Source organism: Neoarthrinium moseri (assembly GCF_022829205.1).
Source record: "Neoarthrinium moseri strain CBS 164.80 chromosome Unknown scaffold26_Wmoseri_CBS_16480, whole genome shotgun sequence".
NCBI lineage: Eukaryota > Fungi > Ascomycota > Sordariomycetes > Amphisphaeriales > Apiosporaceae > Neoarthrinium > Neoarthrinium moseri.
Genome location: NW_026055140.1, coordinates 108,097 through 125,226, shown reverse-complemented (window position 1 = coordinate 125,226; position 17,130 = coordinate 108,097). Strand labels below are relative to the sequence as shown.

At 55.7% G+C, this 17,130-nt stretch overlaps 3 protein-coding genes across 3 annotated transcripts; 2 read left to right on the top strand and 1 right to left on the bottom strand.

The window, feature by feature from the left end:
- Nucleotides 1-2,696: 2,696 nt before the first annotated feature.
- On the top strand, nucleotides 2,697-4,535 carry JN550_007019 (uncharacterized protein; the record flags this gene model as incomplete). The annotated part of the gene is made up of 2 exons (XM_049318823.1): nucleotides 2,697-2,796; nucleotides 2,863-4,535. The coding sequence occupies 2 exons, from the start codon at nucleotides 2,697-2,699 to the stop codon at nucleotides 4,533-4,535; spliced, it is 1,773 nt and encodes a 590-aa protein (XP_049170914.1).
- Nucleotides 4,536-14,407: 9,872 nt separating this feature from the next.
- On the top strand, nucleotides 14,408-16,102 carry JN550_007018 (uncharacterized protein; the record flags this gene model as incomplete). Its single annotated transcript, XM_049318822.1, has 2 exons — nucleotides 14,408-14,548; nucleotides 14,603-16,102. 2 exons carry the CDS (start codon nucleotides 14,408-14,410, stop codon nucleotides 16,100-16,102), a joined length of 1,641 nt encoding a protein of 546 aa, XP_049170913.1.
- Nucleotides 16,103-16,310: 208 nt separating this feature from the next.
- JN550_007017 (uncharacterized protein) lies at nucleotides 16,311-16,936 on the bottom strand (the record flags this gene model as incomplete). Its single annotated transcript, XM_049318821.1, has 2 exons — nucleotides 16,311-16,626; nucleotides 16,806-16,936. 2 exons carry the CDS (start codon nucleotides 16,934-16,936, stop codon nucleotides 16,311-16,313), a joined length of 447 nt encoding a protein of 148 aa, XP_049170912.1.
- Between the last annotated feature and the right edge of the window lie 194 nt (nucleotides 16,937-17,130).

Here is a 17,130-nt window from a genome sequence, read left to right as displayed (position 1 = left end):
GTAGCACGCATGGCGCCTCGGGATGGGATTGACATGCGCTGGACGTTTGCGGCAGATTCAATGTCTATCAAAGGACGGGCCAGAACAAGCAGTCCCCCGCGTAACTGGACGGCTGCCAGGCATGTGGTCATTGTGGCCCCCAAAACGAACGCCGTGCTATTGATAGGAGACTTTTCCAGGCCTCTGGGCCACGGCTGGCGTTAGCCAGTGCGGGGAAGACACGGGCTCCTGGACGGGCGTCACGGGGTCAATCCTCTGAGGCAACAGTGGTGATATGGAGCCAACGAGCGTCCATTGCTGGCCCGTCACGTCACAGCTGGAACATTGTGTCAGGCCAGCACCGCTGCCCAGCAAATTTGTTGAGATAGAGGGCACTGCCAGCCAGCGAATTGAACTGTCTTTGGCAGGTTCGTTTGTGCTGGCAATGTACTGTACAGTGTACTTGTGACGTTTGCAGATAAGAATTTGCACCTTTATGGCTGTAACTTGACGGCCCGCGAATAATCTGATGGCATTGCTTGTGTGCAGGCGCAGATTTGGTCAAGATGAATCCAGCGAATATCGAGCCGTTGTCCCTGAGACCTGTACAGATCCGTCGCAGCTGGCGACCACGGGGCCTCATGGTCCATTCCGACTTGCGGTGAAATCTGGCTCGTCTGGCATTGGTGACGAAAGCGGCATCAACATACGGCACGTTGATCCCTGGCTAATTGATGCTTTCGGGGAAGCTGGAAGGCCAACCTAGCGCTCCGAAGAGAACCTGGGCAGCCACTCTTCCAAATTAGAACTAACGGATGTAGCTGCTCGAGGTTGACTAACTACGAGGGGTGCTGAACCAGCATCGCCGCATTGGACATGACATGAAATGGTGCTGTTGAAAACGTAGACGTTCTGAAGTTCGGGCCGCTTGTTATTCTCGTGTCAAACCCCCGTGACTTGTGCGTTACGGCTATTCATTTTTTTTCGTAGTGTTCTGGAGCCGTCGACGGATAACTATCCTCGTGTCGGGCCTTCATTGCTTGCCCATTGCCTAAAGCGGTAGCTCTTGACGCTCCGGAACGGGAGCGCCATAGCCATAGCCCAAGAGTGCCGAGTCATGAGAATAGGCGGCGGAAACTTCTGCGACAGGCAAACAGAGCAGAGCAGAACAGCATCGCTGGAATGAAATGATGGGCACCAACAGCACGAGGATTGCAATGTCGGCTCTAGCAGCTAGTCGTCAGTTGGGCTCCCTCATGTTTGATTACATGGCAACAACGGGCCCAAGAAGCACGCACGCCTCTTGGTCCTGCGCACAGCCAGATTGCTATTTTGCGCCGCGTGCTGAAACGCTGAAACGGGCAGCAGGGACTCTGTTTTTCCAACGGTGGAAACAGAAGCCCACTTTGGTGCCCACGAGCCTCGCAATGTAAACGAGGTCACAGATCGACTGGTGACCGAGAGCCAGCTTGTGGTGCCCTGGGCTTCTGGCAGAGGAGACGGGCCTACCAAACAGAGTAACTGGGCACTAGGGGCCTAGTGCCAGGGACTGACAAGGCAGTGGAGTCCAACGCCGCGTCGGCTACAATGGGCGCAGAGAAAGGCCGGGCCCAGTGAGGCCGGAGCTGTGCCGGGCCTTGGAGCCCTTGGGGGCCTTTGGAGCCTTGAGGCAGAGCGGGTGGGAAAGCGGTGCTGTAGGTAAGCCAGCTCAGGAGCTCAGGTACGTACCCGAGCAGGAGAGCAGGAGAGCAGGCCCGCGTGAGAATGGGGCGTCAAATGCCTCATCGGGAGAGTACTGCCTGATGCGGCCTAGATGGGCCCGGAGCGGGCTAGCGGGCTCCTAGGGCGTCTGCCGCGTGCCAGAGGGCCAGCGTCCAGGCCCCGTGCCGCGCAGAGGGTACGTACCTGACTCGGCGTGGCGGTACGTACCCCCCCCTGGCGGGCGATCGAAGTACCTTTTCCCAGGAGTGACTTTCACCGCGCCTTCGTGAGCAGTGACTTCTGGCAGCCATGAGACCCATGTCCAGGCCCAAGGCCCACGGCCCATGTCCACCACCACACGTCCACGCCGACGCCCACCACCGCCCACCCGGCCCATAACTAACCCCCCAGCACGACGCCTCTCCTCTCATGTCAATCCACCGCAACGCTATCCGTACATAACGCACCTACGCCCACATCCACATCCGCATCCACATCGTCCGCACACATATGTACACTCGCCAGCCCACTCTTCCTCGCCTGGCCTGTTCTGCTCAACTCCAGACTCGACCTCCAGCAACGCATCGACGCACTCGACCGTGGACCTCCCCCGGATTGCCAGCCCTGTAGACCGGACTCGCACATACATACATACAAGACCGAAGCCCACCGCACCCATCGGCTTCTACTACATCATCGTCGACCCGTCTCTCTCGTTCTGATAATCGACGCACCCGACGACACACCACCACCACCACCAACCAGCACCGCACTCTCGGAGTCGACTTGGCCAATTCAGACCCGCAGACACACTCCACTCTCACGGTGCCGACTCTCGTCAACTTGGACGCATGATCTCCCTTTGACGACGCCCGACCCGCACACGCGCACAGCCAGACGCCCGCGGCATCGCATTGCTCGCGGATCTCCAGTCACGACCGCAGCGCACCTGTTCTTCTCCCCCAGAATACATGCAGCCCTGCTCCAATACGGGAGCAGCCTACATGACGACCAACATGCCTTGTAAAGCGGAAGGCCTGGTCCTAACCGTGGACCCCAATGTCATCCACAAGGTCGACACACAAAGCGCACAGAACCTCTTCAGCATGTGGACAGGTGAGTTAACGGCCTACCGGCGACCAAGGTCGACGACACCAGGTCAAAGACTAACATGCGCACCAGTCTTCTCCAGATGCGCCGACTCAGTAGAGCAGGGCCGCCGCCTCGAGAACCTGAGCTGGAGACTATGGAATAGAGAGACCTTCTGCTGCGAGACCGCACAGGCAAAGCAGACCGTCTCCGCCGCCACCTCGCTACCACAGGACATCCCCAGCCACAGGATACCTGACGTCCCCCAACTGTCCGGCAGCGTCGACTCGGCTGCCGACGACGAGGAGGCCATCGAGTTCTCGTCCGAATCAGAGCCCGTCGATATTGTCCGGCCCGCGATCCTGCGTCAGGATTCGTGTGCCAGCAGCCGCAGCCGAGGCCGCGAGCGACACATCACCTCGGATCATCTCGAGAAGATGGTCGTCAACATCATCCAGGAGAAGGAGCCCAACTTGAACCCACTACCCGAAATGAGCTCGCCGTCCATTGAGCCCGAGTCGGACGACTCGCAGGCCGCCTTCTCTCCAGAGACCCAGGAGTCCCTGACACCCGCCACCGAGCCCATGTGCCACTCGGTGGAGCAGCACTCTGAGGACACCGAGTCTTCGGAACTGGCCTCGTCCGCCAACACCCACAGCACCACCGTCATCCGTGGCTTCTCGCCCTCGCAGATCCCGATCCCCTCCCTTCGCCTCATGAGCCAGGAGTCGATCAAGGTCTCTGAGCCTGATGCCATCCCCGAGCCTCACTCCTCGCCGGCCCATAAGCCCGTGCAGTCCAAGAAGCAGCCCGCCAAGTTCGCGCTCGGCGCCTCTTCTGCCTCTGGCGACGAGTCCTCTCCCAGTCTCAACGAGACTAGCCAGCCCATCATTCCTCAGCCCAAGAAGAAGATGTTCCTCGTCGGTGGCTCTTCGGGGTCCAACGACGACAGCCCTTCGCTGAAGAGTGCCATGCACTCGGCCCGCCCCAGCTCTCTGCTCTCGGCCCAGAAGAAGCAGACTTCCTTCAGCAACCAGGTCACCACCCGCACCTTCCAGACTCCCAGCGACCAGAGCGACAGCTACATGGAGAGTGCCATCGACGACGACGACGAGGATTCTGAGTGGGAGGACTCGATCGAGGAGAGTGGCAAGTCTAGTATGGACGACCCGGTGACATTCAAGCGTGTCCCGTCCAAGCCCAACTTGACTTCCCAGCGATCCCTGATCAGCCTCATGTTCGCCGGCCAGGACCAGCGCCCCAAGGGTCTCAGCAACCTTGCATCGCAGTCGACCTCGGCCATCCCCCAGCGCGCCCGCACATATCACAACGCCCCCCAGATGGTGGCGTCTCCGAACGATTCCGACGACCACGGCCTGGAGATGAAGAGGGGGCTGCGTCGCACACCACTCAAGCCCATCACCGAGATCCCTCGGTCCACTGCCCAGCCCATCCACGCCAATGCGCACAGCAACCACCAGGCTGCCTTGTCGCCACGCACCACTCGTCGCAACATGCTGGCTACCGAGCTGACCGAGTCTCTCCGACGCCACCTCCTCTGGGAGCGTCAGCACAAGTCGTCCACCGCGAACGCTGTCCTCAAGAGGCGACACACATCGCACGATGTTGCCAACCTGAAGCAGTATCCCGAGAAGCCCTACATGGGCAAGGACAGCACGGCCAGCAAAGAGGAATCCAACGCGAGCAGCTGGAACCAGTACCTCGAGAGGGATGCTCTTGGCGGCTACAACGCCCAAGGCTGGTAAATCAGCTCTGGTCCATGAGACCAACAACCTTCAACCCACCAAGGCGCTCTCGAGCGCCTGGCGGCAGGACTATCCTGCCCTGTACATTGTTTCCATTTCATCATAGCATTGCGAGATGGTTGATTTGACGATACCTATTGCATGCATTCCGGCGTTCAAATCATCTGGCATCTTTTCATGGACCATAATTACGTACGGCATAGCCACGCGAACTGGCTTCACGGCACAGAAAAGGTCAACAGGGCATCACTGCCCCATGCATCACCGCACCGTCGGTCTACGGACACCGGGCGGCTCTATTTCGAAAACTATTTGGCACATCACTGGCGTTGCTACTCATGATACCACGTCTTGTTTGTTTTGGTTCTGCCCAATCTATACCCACCAGGGCGGAGGGTGTGCTGCCTACTTGTCCGAAAGTAGCTGCTGACGCGCCCGAGGAGAGAATGGTAGTGTGTATTCTACATGGAGGCCCGAGGCGACTCGCTGGCATCACATGCTGCCCTAAGAGGACGAGGGGGAGGACAAGAAAATAAAAGCCCGGTTTTCGGGTCCCAGGGAATGACCGGTGCTTTCCAGCGCCCACGGTCCAAAAACAGATAAAACTATTCAAAAGCTACACAAAATACGAATAAAATTCCTGATGGCATCCATTAAAGCGTCTCCATGCTATCTCCCGTGCCTTCTTAATCTGTCTCGATCTGTGCAATTGTAATGTATCTGGCTATGTACATGGTCTGCGCCCTAGGAGTGCTTTGGTTCAGCTGATTGCTTGCAACTCGGCGTCGTCGTTTTTAGTAGCGGCCGTCAGCCCGCACGAACACTACATGTGAAAGTGAGTTTCGATCAGATACTTTCTCACTAAGGCACCCCGCGTCACCTCGTAGAGTTTTCGTATTACGGCCACTAGTCCACCGGCCCCAGAGCTTGTGCCTGGAGGTCTATCTGACTTGCATGCTATGCTGTACTCATCACTTTATACTTGTATCTCGCGTGTAAGTCGCAGCAAGGGAATGGGCAGGCGACAACACAGAGCGAGCGCCGTCACAAATGGGAAGAGACATTTTAGGAGTGCTATCCCCCAAGGTGGTAACACAAGGCCAGGAATTGAAGGGGTTGCTTTGCCAAGAATCCCAACTGCTATGACGCATCCGGGGAAAATTCTCCATGGGAGGGAGGAGGGGTGGGATTGAGCAATCCCATTCCGTCGCATCCCACAACAGCCTCAGCCTCCAGTCCGGGCGCCCGGGCGGACATGTATTTTGCCGCCGGGTACGTCTCCGGTCGATGGGCTCGACGGCAGGACTCCTTCCAGGCCACTCCTGTCAAAATGGTTCTTCTGTCTCTATTAAATCACTTTGTCTTCTTTCGCTCTGTACACATTGGCAGATTTCCACAGCTCTAACAAGTCCCGGGACATGGTTTGCGTGCCACCGGGGCCGTCACAAGGGCAGGCCTGAAACCCCCTCGGCGCAGGACAGGAAAAAAAGCCTGCGCTGTCCACGTGCTGCCACCGCAAATAACCGCGGGACATCATGGCGCTCCCTGCCCTGCCCCCTGCCCCCTCCCATTGGGGATGCCGAGGAAAGCATTGAACACCACGGGTCTGCCAAACCAAACGCCTGAGCGTCGAAAAAGTCACGTATAGGGGGCTTTGTGGTCATTGTCACTTCGTAGACCCAGCTTTAGCTCTCCCGCAGGCCCGGTTCTTTACGAGTATGCTGCCACCAAGTTTTGTCAACCCCCAGCTTCGCCAAAGGCGCAGATCAACCCCTCTTGGCCCTCGGATGCAGTTTGGACCCTTGATCGTCCATCCAGGTGGGGGAACCTTGTCTCACCACCAAAAAGTTCTGGCCCTGAGGCCGTGGAACTGGGGGCTCCGTCCGCTGGCATTGGATCGGATCAGAGACATTGTGCCCTTCCCAACGATCTACGGGATCTGATGGAGGGGTTGTGGGGGGTGGGCTTCTGAGAGATTACCACGCAAGCAGATCAACGACAATACTTGACCCTTACCTAGGTACAACCATCTGTCAATGTAGTATACTTGAGCGCTGGAACATGCGGCAGACAAGACGGTGCGCCGGCAAGGAAAATCCGCGGCATTGACCTTCCCCAGTTTTATGATCTCAACGTGCGCCGCGGGAACGGAGATAGTGTCTCCCTTCGCCCTGAATACGAAAGCAGTATACCCAGTATACCTCCCCCCTCGACCTATCAATCGCGCGCATCTGAAAATATGCACCGAAGCGACTTTTCCGAGGTCTCGCATCTAATCTTCCCTTGCCTTGCTAAACGCGCTTGTTGCCTATCGACGTGCCTTGACCGCTCCGACGTGAATGACACAATGCACAGCCCGTTCTTCACTATCGGCGGCTGCGGATAGGGCGATGGCGGGTTACATTACAGAATTCTTGCTTGCAGGTCGCAGCTGGGTGACAGGACGATCCCGAACTACCCTTGCCTTGGCACTTGGGAAAGCCTCCCCGGCAAGGGCCAAGCTCTCTTGGTTGACAGCTCAATCGTTTGTTTTGGTCTGCTGGACCAATACCACATCGTCTGGTCTCGGTTGGCAGCCTCACGCTGAAAGCGGTATGTCTGTTCCCTTACCTCTTGCGAAAAGAGACACACATTCAAGCTTGTAGTTATCAATCACTTACTCACCGCCGGCGGGGCAAGTTCTCACCCCCATCCGCGCCAACCAGAACCGAGCGCTCTGGAGTATACCTTAGTAGAATATCATCGATGTCGTCTGTTGCTTGCCCGTGCACTTCATTACCAAACACAGGAGCTAGTGCCATCCCAACCACACCCCGGCTTGCCTGGCCAGAGCCACGAGGAGGGAGGAGGAAAAAAAAGGGCGCGCATAAGTGCGGCTTCAGCATCGCGCCAGCTCCGCGCTGCGATGCACTGCAAGGCGAGGCGGTGCGGTGCAAGTAATGGACAAGGCATCGTCATTACTCACGGCTAGCCCGCGGCACTTGTGAGCTGAGGGGGCGGCGCCAGTAAGTCGTTCGTGGTTAGATAGATTATTGATAAACCTATCGTCGACTCTCTCTCCTCCCAGGTCTCATGCAGACGAAGCCCGTCCGCCCCGCCCCAATGGAGGGGAATTGGCCGCTGCAGAGCCATGACAAACGGAATTTATGCGAGGCTCACCTTGTGATGCTTTCTATACGCTTGAACCCCTCGGAGAGGAGGGGCTACTTGTCTCTCACCTCAGGTGACGACTGATTTCTTCACCATCAGAGAGCCGCGTTCCCGTTACCGTTGGATATCATGCAGCGTCGTAACAAGTGGTCAGCCGCATAGGGTTTCTGTTTCCTCCATTCGCCGCGCCCGTTCTGTTGTCTTCTGACACCTCACATTCTGCATGTCCGGGCCGTCGTGGCTTCGTGCAAAATGGTTGGCCCGGGGGCGACGAGTCGACGCTCCCGGCGAAGCTATCCAAAGATACTCAAACATAACCATAGGTGCCCAAAAGCATGTAATGCGCCTAGAGTATGCAGATACAGTAACAAAAACAGTCCACTGGCCCACGTTGTCCCACCTCTACTACTGTACGTATGTGTAGGTACAACTGCCCGCTGCAAGTGATTAGCATTTGCCTGTCAAGCCCGTTTCGGGTGTTGTGGGTTTGCTGGACGGGCAATGAGCTGGCCGAATCAGCACGCGATGCTGCCCGTTCACCGACTTTTGACTTCGCGTGCGCATGGAGTAGTCTGGGCTGTGTGTCAACTTCCAGCGTCGCGGGGGTGCTGAATCTGCAGCCTAGTCGCCGTTATAGGGCAGGTGTCATCTGCACCCAGGGATGGGGGGGGGGCCATGGCTGGACTGGAGCTATGCGCGCATATCTTAGTCACAACTCGGAATCGGGAGATGTAGACGGATAGTGCAGGTACAATGCGCTGAGACCGCTTTTGGATCCTGTCAAAAATGCGTTCACGTAGAGGTGATGTTTACAGTCCAGCGTTGGCACACTTATCACGGATGCCGGATGGCTCCGAGTGGGGAGCATCGCCTAGGGAGGGCGGCGGAGCTTCTGTTCGCTACTCTGCCCGCCGCGCGCCGCCCATACCCGCCTCAGGCTGCCTCCGATGCCATGGAGGCAAATCAGTGCAACATGGCACGCTGATTGCATGGCTCGGTAGCCCAATAATGCGCATGCCTCCCCGTCGGGCTTTGTCGAAAGGGCTGTCGCCGCCATCATCGGTGTAAGTGGTTGGCGTGTCGCTGACGTGAAGCATACTCATCACTCGCCGCGGGGCCTGGCGGGGTCCTGGGTTTTGGGAACAGAGAGTGGTGGGTAAGGCAATGATGGGTGTCTCGTTGGGGGAGTTGGGGACTCAATTGGGACGTCTCTGATTGGACAGCCCGCCCTGAGGGAGCACTATTGCCTCGTGGCAAGTCGCTGTAGGATTTACGATACATAGGGTACAGCCGAGCCAATAACGCCTGGCGGACATCCTCCGTGTAGGGATGTTTGGAGTTGCTATAGAAGCTCATAACTAGTCAGCAGCCGCAGCAGCTTGAACACCCATCGACTCAGTGCCGGTCCCAGCCAGCACTTTAGGCCCAACTCTGAATTAATCTTGCCTTTGAGAATTTATCTCTAGCTTGAACAATTAATTGTTTTCAGATGCGGCAGCCGTCACCACCCTGCTGCCAGTTCCCACCCGCCGATCGGTCCTTTACTGGGCCAATGTCGGCAGCGTTTCGGTCGCCGGAATGGGTACTAGAGCCCATCGGGTCCATCGACCCGGGACGCTGTCAAAGCGACCGGCAGGTTTAGCGGCTTTCATTGCCCTCTGGTGAGCATCTCAATTAAAATTCTACGGCCGAGAGAGACGGTACTTTCTCCACCCTAGGCCCAGAAAGCCTCTAGAAGTCTTCTATTGCTCCTATCGCCCCGAGCTAGAACGCCGGATAAGGAAATTTCCAGCCTCGACCCTCGACGACAGCCACACACCAGTCCCTCCTTGCAATGATTCTAGCGGGGATCCCCGTTTTAGATCGTGGCTGGTGCAATAAGTACTCTGGTACGCGAGTGAGATTCATTACCCACTTGGACCCGGTACTGCATCGGTTGAGATCCAGAAAGCCGCCGAGAATTACCAAATAACCTGGCAGAATACGCCCGTTCCTGAATCCATGAGTCTTCAACAGGCATACTTTGCGTATGCGCGGGGTGAATATTCTTCTCACGAAACGTTTCATTTGGTCCTAACGCCAGTAAGAGAGAAAAAACAGGCCCTTTTTTTCACATGAAGATGAGGATCCGGTGACGTAGTCGACGCGGGACTGCAGACCACCCCCCTCACCCACATGCCGTGAACTCAGTCTCCAGGAAACGTGAGCAGTGGACTCGAGAGCCACGCGAGCTACAAGCCTCAACCCAGCACTACAGCACCGAGGTGCCCTCCCGAATCTGACAGTCTTCGGCGAGCGCGAGAGGTTCGGATTTCCAAGTCCGGTAATAGAGCTCTCACTGAGGGCTGGGTGGGAAACAAGGTCTACCCCCTTTCATCGTCCTTCCCCGCAGAGCTTGGGCGAAGATCACATGCATCGTGGCTGAGCTGGAGGTCGCCGTGGTGTGGCACGCGGCTCTGCTAAAGCTGCTTAATCGACATCTTGGTCCGTTCGCATGGCAAACCCGCGAAAACTCAAAGCCGTGAGATGCGAATCTGTTCGGGCCATGTGCTGACGAGCATCCAGCGGCGCGTTCTAGGTGGAGGGGTGGAGAGGGCCTAAGACTCTGATACCTACCTGGGACCTGGCGCGGGTCGCACCAGAGAATTTCGCGGAGGCGCAGGTTTTTTTCTTACTAAGACCGTTGGGCAGCGAGCGATGGGGTATTAGTCCGCACAGCGGATACTTTTCCCTGCCTCTGCCCACGGTTTGGATGAGGGGATCGTGGTGGGTTGGCACAACTCCAGAGTCAGGGGCGCCATCCCTGTGATTGAGGCGACCCACGACGTTGATTACTCTCCCTCTCATGAACACGGTACTCACGTTTTGCTCTTGATAGAGGATGCTGCTTACTACGGACACACTCCTGCTTCGCGCTCTGCTTCGCAGTCCAGTACCCCTACCGCGGTGGTAATTTCGGCGCTCGCCCGGCGCCGATTGGGACGGCTTCGATACCGTCGCATCGGACAGGATTAGCTCCGCCTATTACGCCGGGCGTGCCTATCTATCAATGCATAAATAGGCGCGATTGAGGTGCTCTTGTATAAAACGGTCCTTGGAGGTGTTGCAGTGAATAGATTGTTAGTTGTTATTAAGCTCCAGCATGTGCCTGTCCCCATTCGGCACCTGATCAATTAATCGGAATTGATCTCCAGGAATTAAATAAAAAGAAACGATAGTAATCAACTGCACAACTCAAGCTAGCTACGCATTAGCACGGAACCACTGCTCTGGGCTTGACTTCCCCGGAACCTTAGCGTGGCTCTCATCTCACAAGGTGGTGGGCTGCTGATGCCCTTGCATCTGTCTGTCTGAGCAACAGAGTTTTCCCAAGGTCCTTGGAAATGGCATTGATTGAGCAAAAAGTACATGATGTCACGGAGTGTGCATATGCTTACAGGTTCTTTTGTTTGGATGGCGAGGGGAGTTGAAAGCCGTTCTCCTGGGACTTTGACATTACCCTAGCGTGTCGTTTTCGGGAACCATCATTCTAACATCTACCTACTTCCGAATCGTGGCGAAGGGGCGGACCGTTATGATGTTGAAGCCAAGACCACAATGTCGTGGCATGGGTGAGATATGACTTACAAACGAGTGTGGTGTTTCCTCCCCTGGCCTGTGACATAGAAAGCGACGTTCGTTAATATATTCCGATTTGAGAGGTTCCTATCCAGATGTAATAGATTGACATGTCTTGGGCTGGTCGCGGAATATCACCATGTCTGAGTAGCGCTGGGTGTTTACCCCAGACTTCCATATCGCGCGGATCCGGCCCCGGACTCCTAGTTTAGATGCATCCATTACTTGCATAGCTCGAGCGCAGGTGCGGGCGTGCGTTGCAATTTGCTGCAAGGTAGCTTGTCCAGGCTCTTCTACGGGCTTGGCTAGATTTGTCTTTGATCAAGTTCCTAGCTGTCTGTGTGAAATTAAGGTTGCAGAGGAGCGGCGTCATCTCAGACACGCATAAACGCACCTACACGTACACAGGAGCTGGAGCTCAAGCCATCTTCTTGTAGCAGTGCCGTCTTGCGCGACATTGTCCGAAGTGCTGAGTATAAACTTCGCGGGGTTTCCTTAGACGGGTAATGCGTGTGCCCACAGACTTCCCGGTCGAGTATCTAGCTGTCTCGCACAGCCTATCACGGGAGTCTCTCGGCTCTCTATGCCTAGGTGATCTCTACGGACCATCTTCTGAGCAAGCTATCACTGTGTCGCCTAGCTTCCGTTGCTGCTCATCAGTAACACATAAGGGATCGCATCGCTGAAGCTGATAGTTCCGGGGTACATATCACTATGGTTCAGACCGTCGATTAAATAGCCATGAGCTTATGGGAGCAGTACTCTGAGACAGTCAACCACGCGCAGCTGATTCGAACCTGAAGACAGGCAAGAACATTCCTCGACTCATCTATGGAGGTTCTTCAGTTCAAGGCTGGTCAGACTATTGAGTTGAGCTAATAGTCCGCGTTACAGATACGAGGTTTGCTAGAGCCCATCACCACTCGGCTTGCAGGTTCTAATTCGTTTGTTATACGAGTTTGAACTCACTATTTCCGAGTATCGATAACGGTAAAGAGGTTTCCACTCTGCACAATACTTTGGGATCATTTCTTTGGAGCAAAGGACACATGGGAGCTACCGGGGAGTTTTCTTACGAGAGCCGCCTGCCATTTCAATATCAGCGGTTCTACCTTCATATAGTAAACAGCGCATATAATCACTAATGACATAGATGGGTAGTCCTCAGTTCAAAGGATCAGGTGCCCTTGGAAGCAGTAGTTCCACGGTTCAGGGGCGGATTCCCTGCGCATATGCCACCATCTAACACTTTTCGAAGTCAAATATGCTTGAGAAATTGTGCTTCCATCGGCTTTTAATGCGTACCCAGCCAATGTCGTTTCTTAATATCGCAATTCAACTTGGAAGTCTGAATGCATGCCAGTCAGCTTAAGATGTAGTCCAAAGAATGGTTCAACGCACCCGTTGTCTCATGTTGGATGTCAAACCACCAAACGCTCTCCTATCCTACAAAGTCATCCCTATTCAGTATCACTCCTGACACAGATCGCCGTTTTCTGATAGGCTAGGCCTCCGATCTATGAGATGACCATTTGCCCGAGGGAAACGTACTTGTAATGCCAGAGATTGGTTGTGACGTTCATCAAAGCCGGGAAGTCTGGCTTCACAAGGACGCTTTAATTTCGATTCTTCCGAAACACGATCAAAATATCTCTTGGGGGCGAATGGACTACCATGGCAGTTTAACAAGATTGACGATCTGCTAAGAGGAACTTGCTGGCCAAGCCATTGTGTGTTGGCAATCGGGGGGCTTACGCCTAGACAGTTGTTTTCTACTTCACATTGACACCATGACTGCTTGAAATATCTAGCAGACTTCTTTTAGTAAAGGCTTGTTTCACGCCGCTTCAGTGTTGTTGCTTTTAGGCATAAACAGCCCGCGCGGCCCCCTGCAATGGTGGGCAGTTGAAGACAGATTTCTGATCTATCTGACCCTTTCTACCATGAATAACGTGCCCCTTTCGGTGTGTATATATAACGCCAGTCTATAGCCTTAGTTAATAGGTCATCAAATTCGCACTTAACTGCTTCGGGGGCGGTTCGTCCACGCCTACTATCCCGCAGTCTAGTCAAATATGGTACCAAAATATTCAAATCAAACCTGCTAAAATAGCATGTAGTTTGTACTTGTCCAATAAAATTAATGTATATAAAATATTACTCATACACCAAGCCACATTTGCGACTACGATCACCCGGGCTTCGGTTCACTGTCAACTATATCAAGGCTAACAACCCCGTGGGAGATATGAGAGTTATGCGTCTTCGGGGAGGTGTCAAACAACGTGCCAGAGAGCCAGACTTATAGTGAGCGCTGCAACTGATACATACCTTTGGGCCACAGCCTTCGGTTACTGTACTAGGCAACATCACTGAAGGACGAACATCAACACAGTCCAAGCCTCTCCGCTCAATCTCTACCCTGGTATAAAACAAGGACGCAACAGACACTTGGGCAATCTATGAATATAAAAAGGAAGATGTGAATAAGCCTCGCCATGATTTAACACTATATCGGTATATATGAGGTATACTCCGGGCTTTGCCAAGGACGGCCGGGGACTATAAAGCGTGCCCAGCCGGCCCCTTTTTCACGGGACATCGGGAGCTTCCGACGAAAGTGGGGCCCGCCTTCGGTATGTCGTGATCGGCACCTTGTCAACAAGCCTTTTGGAGAAGCTTATCACATCTCGTCGCGCAGGCGGGCCTTGTTGATCTTGCATGGGACAAGTCTAGGCAATTCAACCCCCATGCAAGTATAGCAAGGGTTGGTCGAAGACGTGATAAGCAGCGGGGTAAACTGCCATCCTGTGCGCGGCTCTCGCCGGTCATGTGAGGGCTATTCTGCAATTCCACAATGGACGGTTGTCCGAGAGATTCGGGATACACACAGAAATGGATATTGTCTCATCCACGGCGACTTCGTGTGCAGAGCAGAAGCAGATACCTCCGTGTATAGCTGCTCTTAGTCTTGACCGCGGACTATTAACCCTATGACCTCGACTACACCTTTTTCGCGCTTGAATACTCTCAGTCGCTAGAAAGGCCTGCTACCCTCGAATCAATCTGCCAACAGGGTCTGTAGGGCCATACAGCTGGCGCAGATGGCAGAAATCCAAGATGAGAAGACCACTTCACCTCCGCAGGAAGAAGCAGTCAGTGATGGCAGCACCGGACCGGCAACTGCCTCAAATGGCAACGTGCTGGACGGCGGCTTGCAGCGAGGCCTGAAGAATCGCCATCTGGTCAGTGCTCTTTCCATCTCGCTGCGGAACCCAAAAGCTGACAGACTCTGCTAGCAAATGATCTCCCTGGGTGGCGTGGTAGGGGCAAGCATCTGGTTCGGCACGGGGTCGGCGGTGGCGTACAGCGGACCGGTCGGGGCGCTGCTGTGCTTCTTCATCGTCGGGGTCGATGTATTCTTCGTGATGCAGTCGCTGGGCGAGATGTCGACACTGTTCCCGATCCAGGGCGCCTTCGTCGAGCTGGCGGGCCGCTTCGTCGACCCGGCCCTGGCCTTCAGCCTCGGCTGGAACTACTGGTACCTCTGGGTGACCAACATCGCCAACGACTACAACAACATCAGCCTCGTGCTGCAGAACTGGACCGGCCGCGTGCCGGGCTACGGCTGGATCCTGCTCTTCTGGGCCTTCTTCTCCGGCACCAGCCTGCTCGGCGTCGTCGTCTGGGGCGAGATGGAGTTCTACTTCGCCGCCTGGAAGCTGCTCTGCGTCATTGTCGTCGGCTTCCTCCTCGGAATCCTGGTCAACACGGGCGCCATCGGCGGCGAGTACGTCGGGTTCCGGTACTGGGCGGACCCGGGCCCGATCGCCAACGGCATCGGGGGCTTCGGGCAGACGTTCGTGCTGGCGGCCGTCTACTACTGCGGGACCGAGATGCTGGCCTTCACGGCGGCCGAGAGCCGCGACCCGCGGCGCGACCTGCCGCGGGCGATCCGCCAGACCTTCTGGCGCATCCTGGTCGTGTTCCTGGGGCTCGTCTTCTTCGCGGGCCTGCTGGTGCCGTCGACGGCGCCGGACCTGCTGGGCGCCACGAGCAAGGCGGCCAAGAGCCCCTGGACCATCGCGCTGGTGCGCGCGGGCTGGCCGGGCGCCGGCCACCTGCTCAACGTCGTCATGATCACGGCGCAGTTCTCGAGCGTCAACAGCGCCATCTACATCTCGTCGCGGACGCTGGTGGCGCTGGCGCGCAACGGGCGGGCGCCGCGCTTCTTGGGCGCCACGACGGACAGCGGCACCCCCGTGCGCGCCATCGTCTTGTCGCACGCCCTCGGCCTCCTCAGCATCCTGAACACGGCCGCCGGGCCCGGCAAGGTCTTCACGTACCTCGTCGACATCTCGGGCGCCGCGACCTTCGTCGCCTGGGCCATGGTCGGGCTCACGCACCTGCGCCTGCGGGCGGCCTGGGCCAGGCAGGGCCGCGGCCTCGACGAGCTGCCGTACCGCGCGCTGCTGTACCCCTACGGAGCCTGGTTCGTGCTTGTGATCAACACGTTCCTGGTGCTCATCTACGGGTACTCGGTCTTCGTCGGGGGATTCAAGGCGGTCGACTTTGTGTTCTCGTATGTGGTGGTCGCCATCTTCGCCGTGCTGTATGTGTTTTGGAAGGTGCTGAAGGGGACCAAGATCGTGCCGCTCATGGAGATGGATCTCGTGACGGGGAGGAGAGAATACATAAGGCGTGATACTAGTGTGGCAGGTGAAGACCCAGGAATCGGTACAGAGAAAGAAAAGAGCGTTCCTTGGTACATCAAAGTTAAGAGGATCATTTTTGCGTAAATTTAGGCTAATACGGTACCATTGTAAGTTGTACAATGTAGTGATATACACTTGAATTATAGCACTCGCTCCTAGTAACTACCGGACAAGATACTGCGATAGTAAGGGCGAATAACTTTTCCCATTGAAAAGCTTTACATGCGTACACCCGTTGTTCCCTTCACCAATATCCGGTCATATAAACAGAAAATGCCCATTGTCAACGCCCTTAAAGATGCTTTTGTCTATCATGCAGTTCCTGGTGGTTCCGCCCATCCGGCGGGCCATCGACTCTCTTCCGCTCGTGAACCCGCCCAAACGCCGGCTTGTACTTGTCGGGCTCGAGATGCTCCGGGTGTTCGTACTTGACCTTGCCGTCGTTGGCTGCGAGCTTCTCCTTGGCGAGCCGCGCCCTCTCGGCTGGGTCGGGGTGAACCTGGGGTGGCGCGTGTGTTTTCTCGGCTGCGGGCTTCTCTTGTGCCTTGGCGTTGCGCGTCGATAGGAGGTATACAGCTGGGACTGTGACGGCCACGAGACCGAGGATTCTGCAATTGTGTTAGTACTGGAGAACGGTGGCCAATATACTCTGTTGAATAGAGGAGGATGCCAAAAAGTAGCCAGCCACCAGACTTTAACCCCAAAAAAGGGAAAAGAAATCCGAATGAAGCTTATCCCACACACTCGCTGGATCACAGTCCCCAAATTCGACAGATCAATCACTTACAAAGTCCGATTGGCTCCTCCTTGAGCCGGGGGAGGGTTGGCCGAGGAGTAGGACCTGGCGCCAGCTCCGCGGGCGAGCTGCTGAGCAGCTCTGCTCGACTGTCGTAGCGATGATCGAATTACTGAAGACATTATGTGTGGAATTCTTTGGGAGAGTTTCACGCGATCAATCGATGAGACCTCCAGGTCACCAACTCATGTGGATGTTCGTCGGCTTATAAGTGAAGCTACCAGCCTGAGAATTACGTAGAGCTAACAAAGATGAAGTCATGCATGCTGATCGTTACAGAGTTCCATACTACGACCCGAACCGGAAGTCCTTAGAG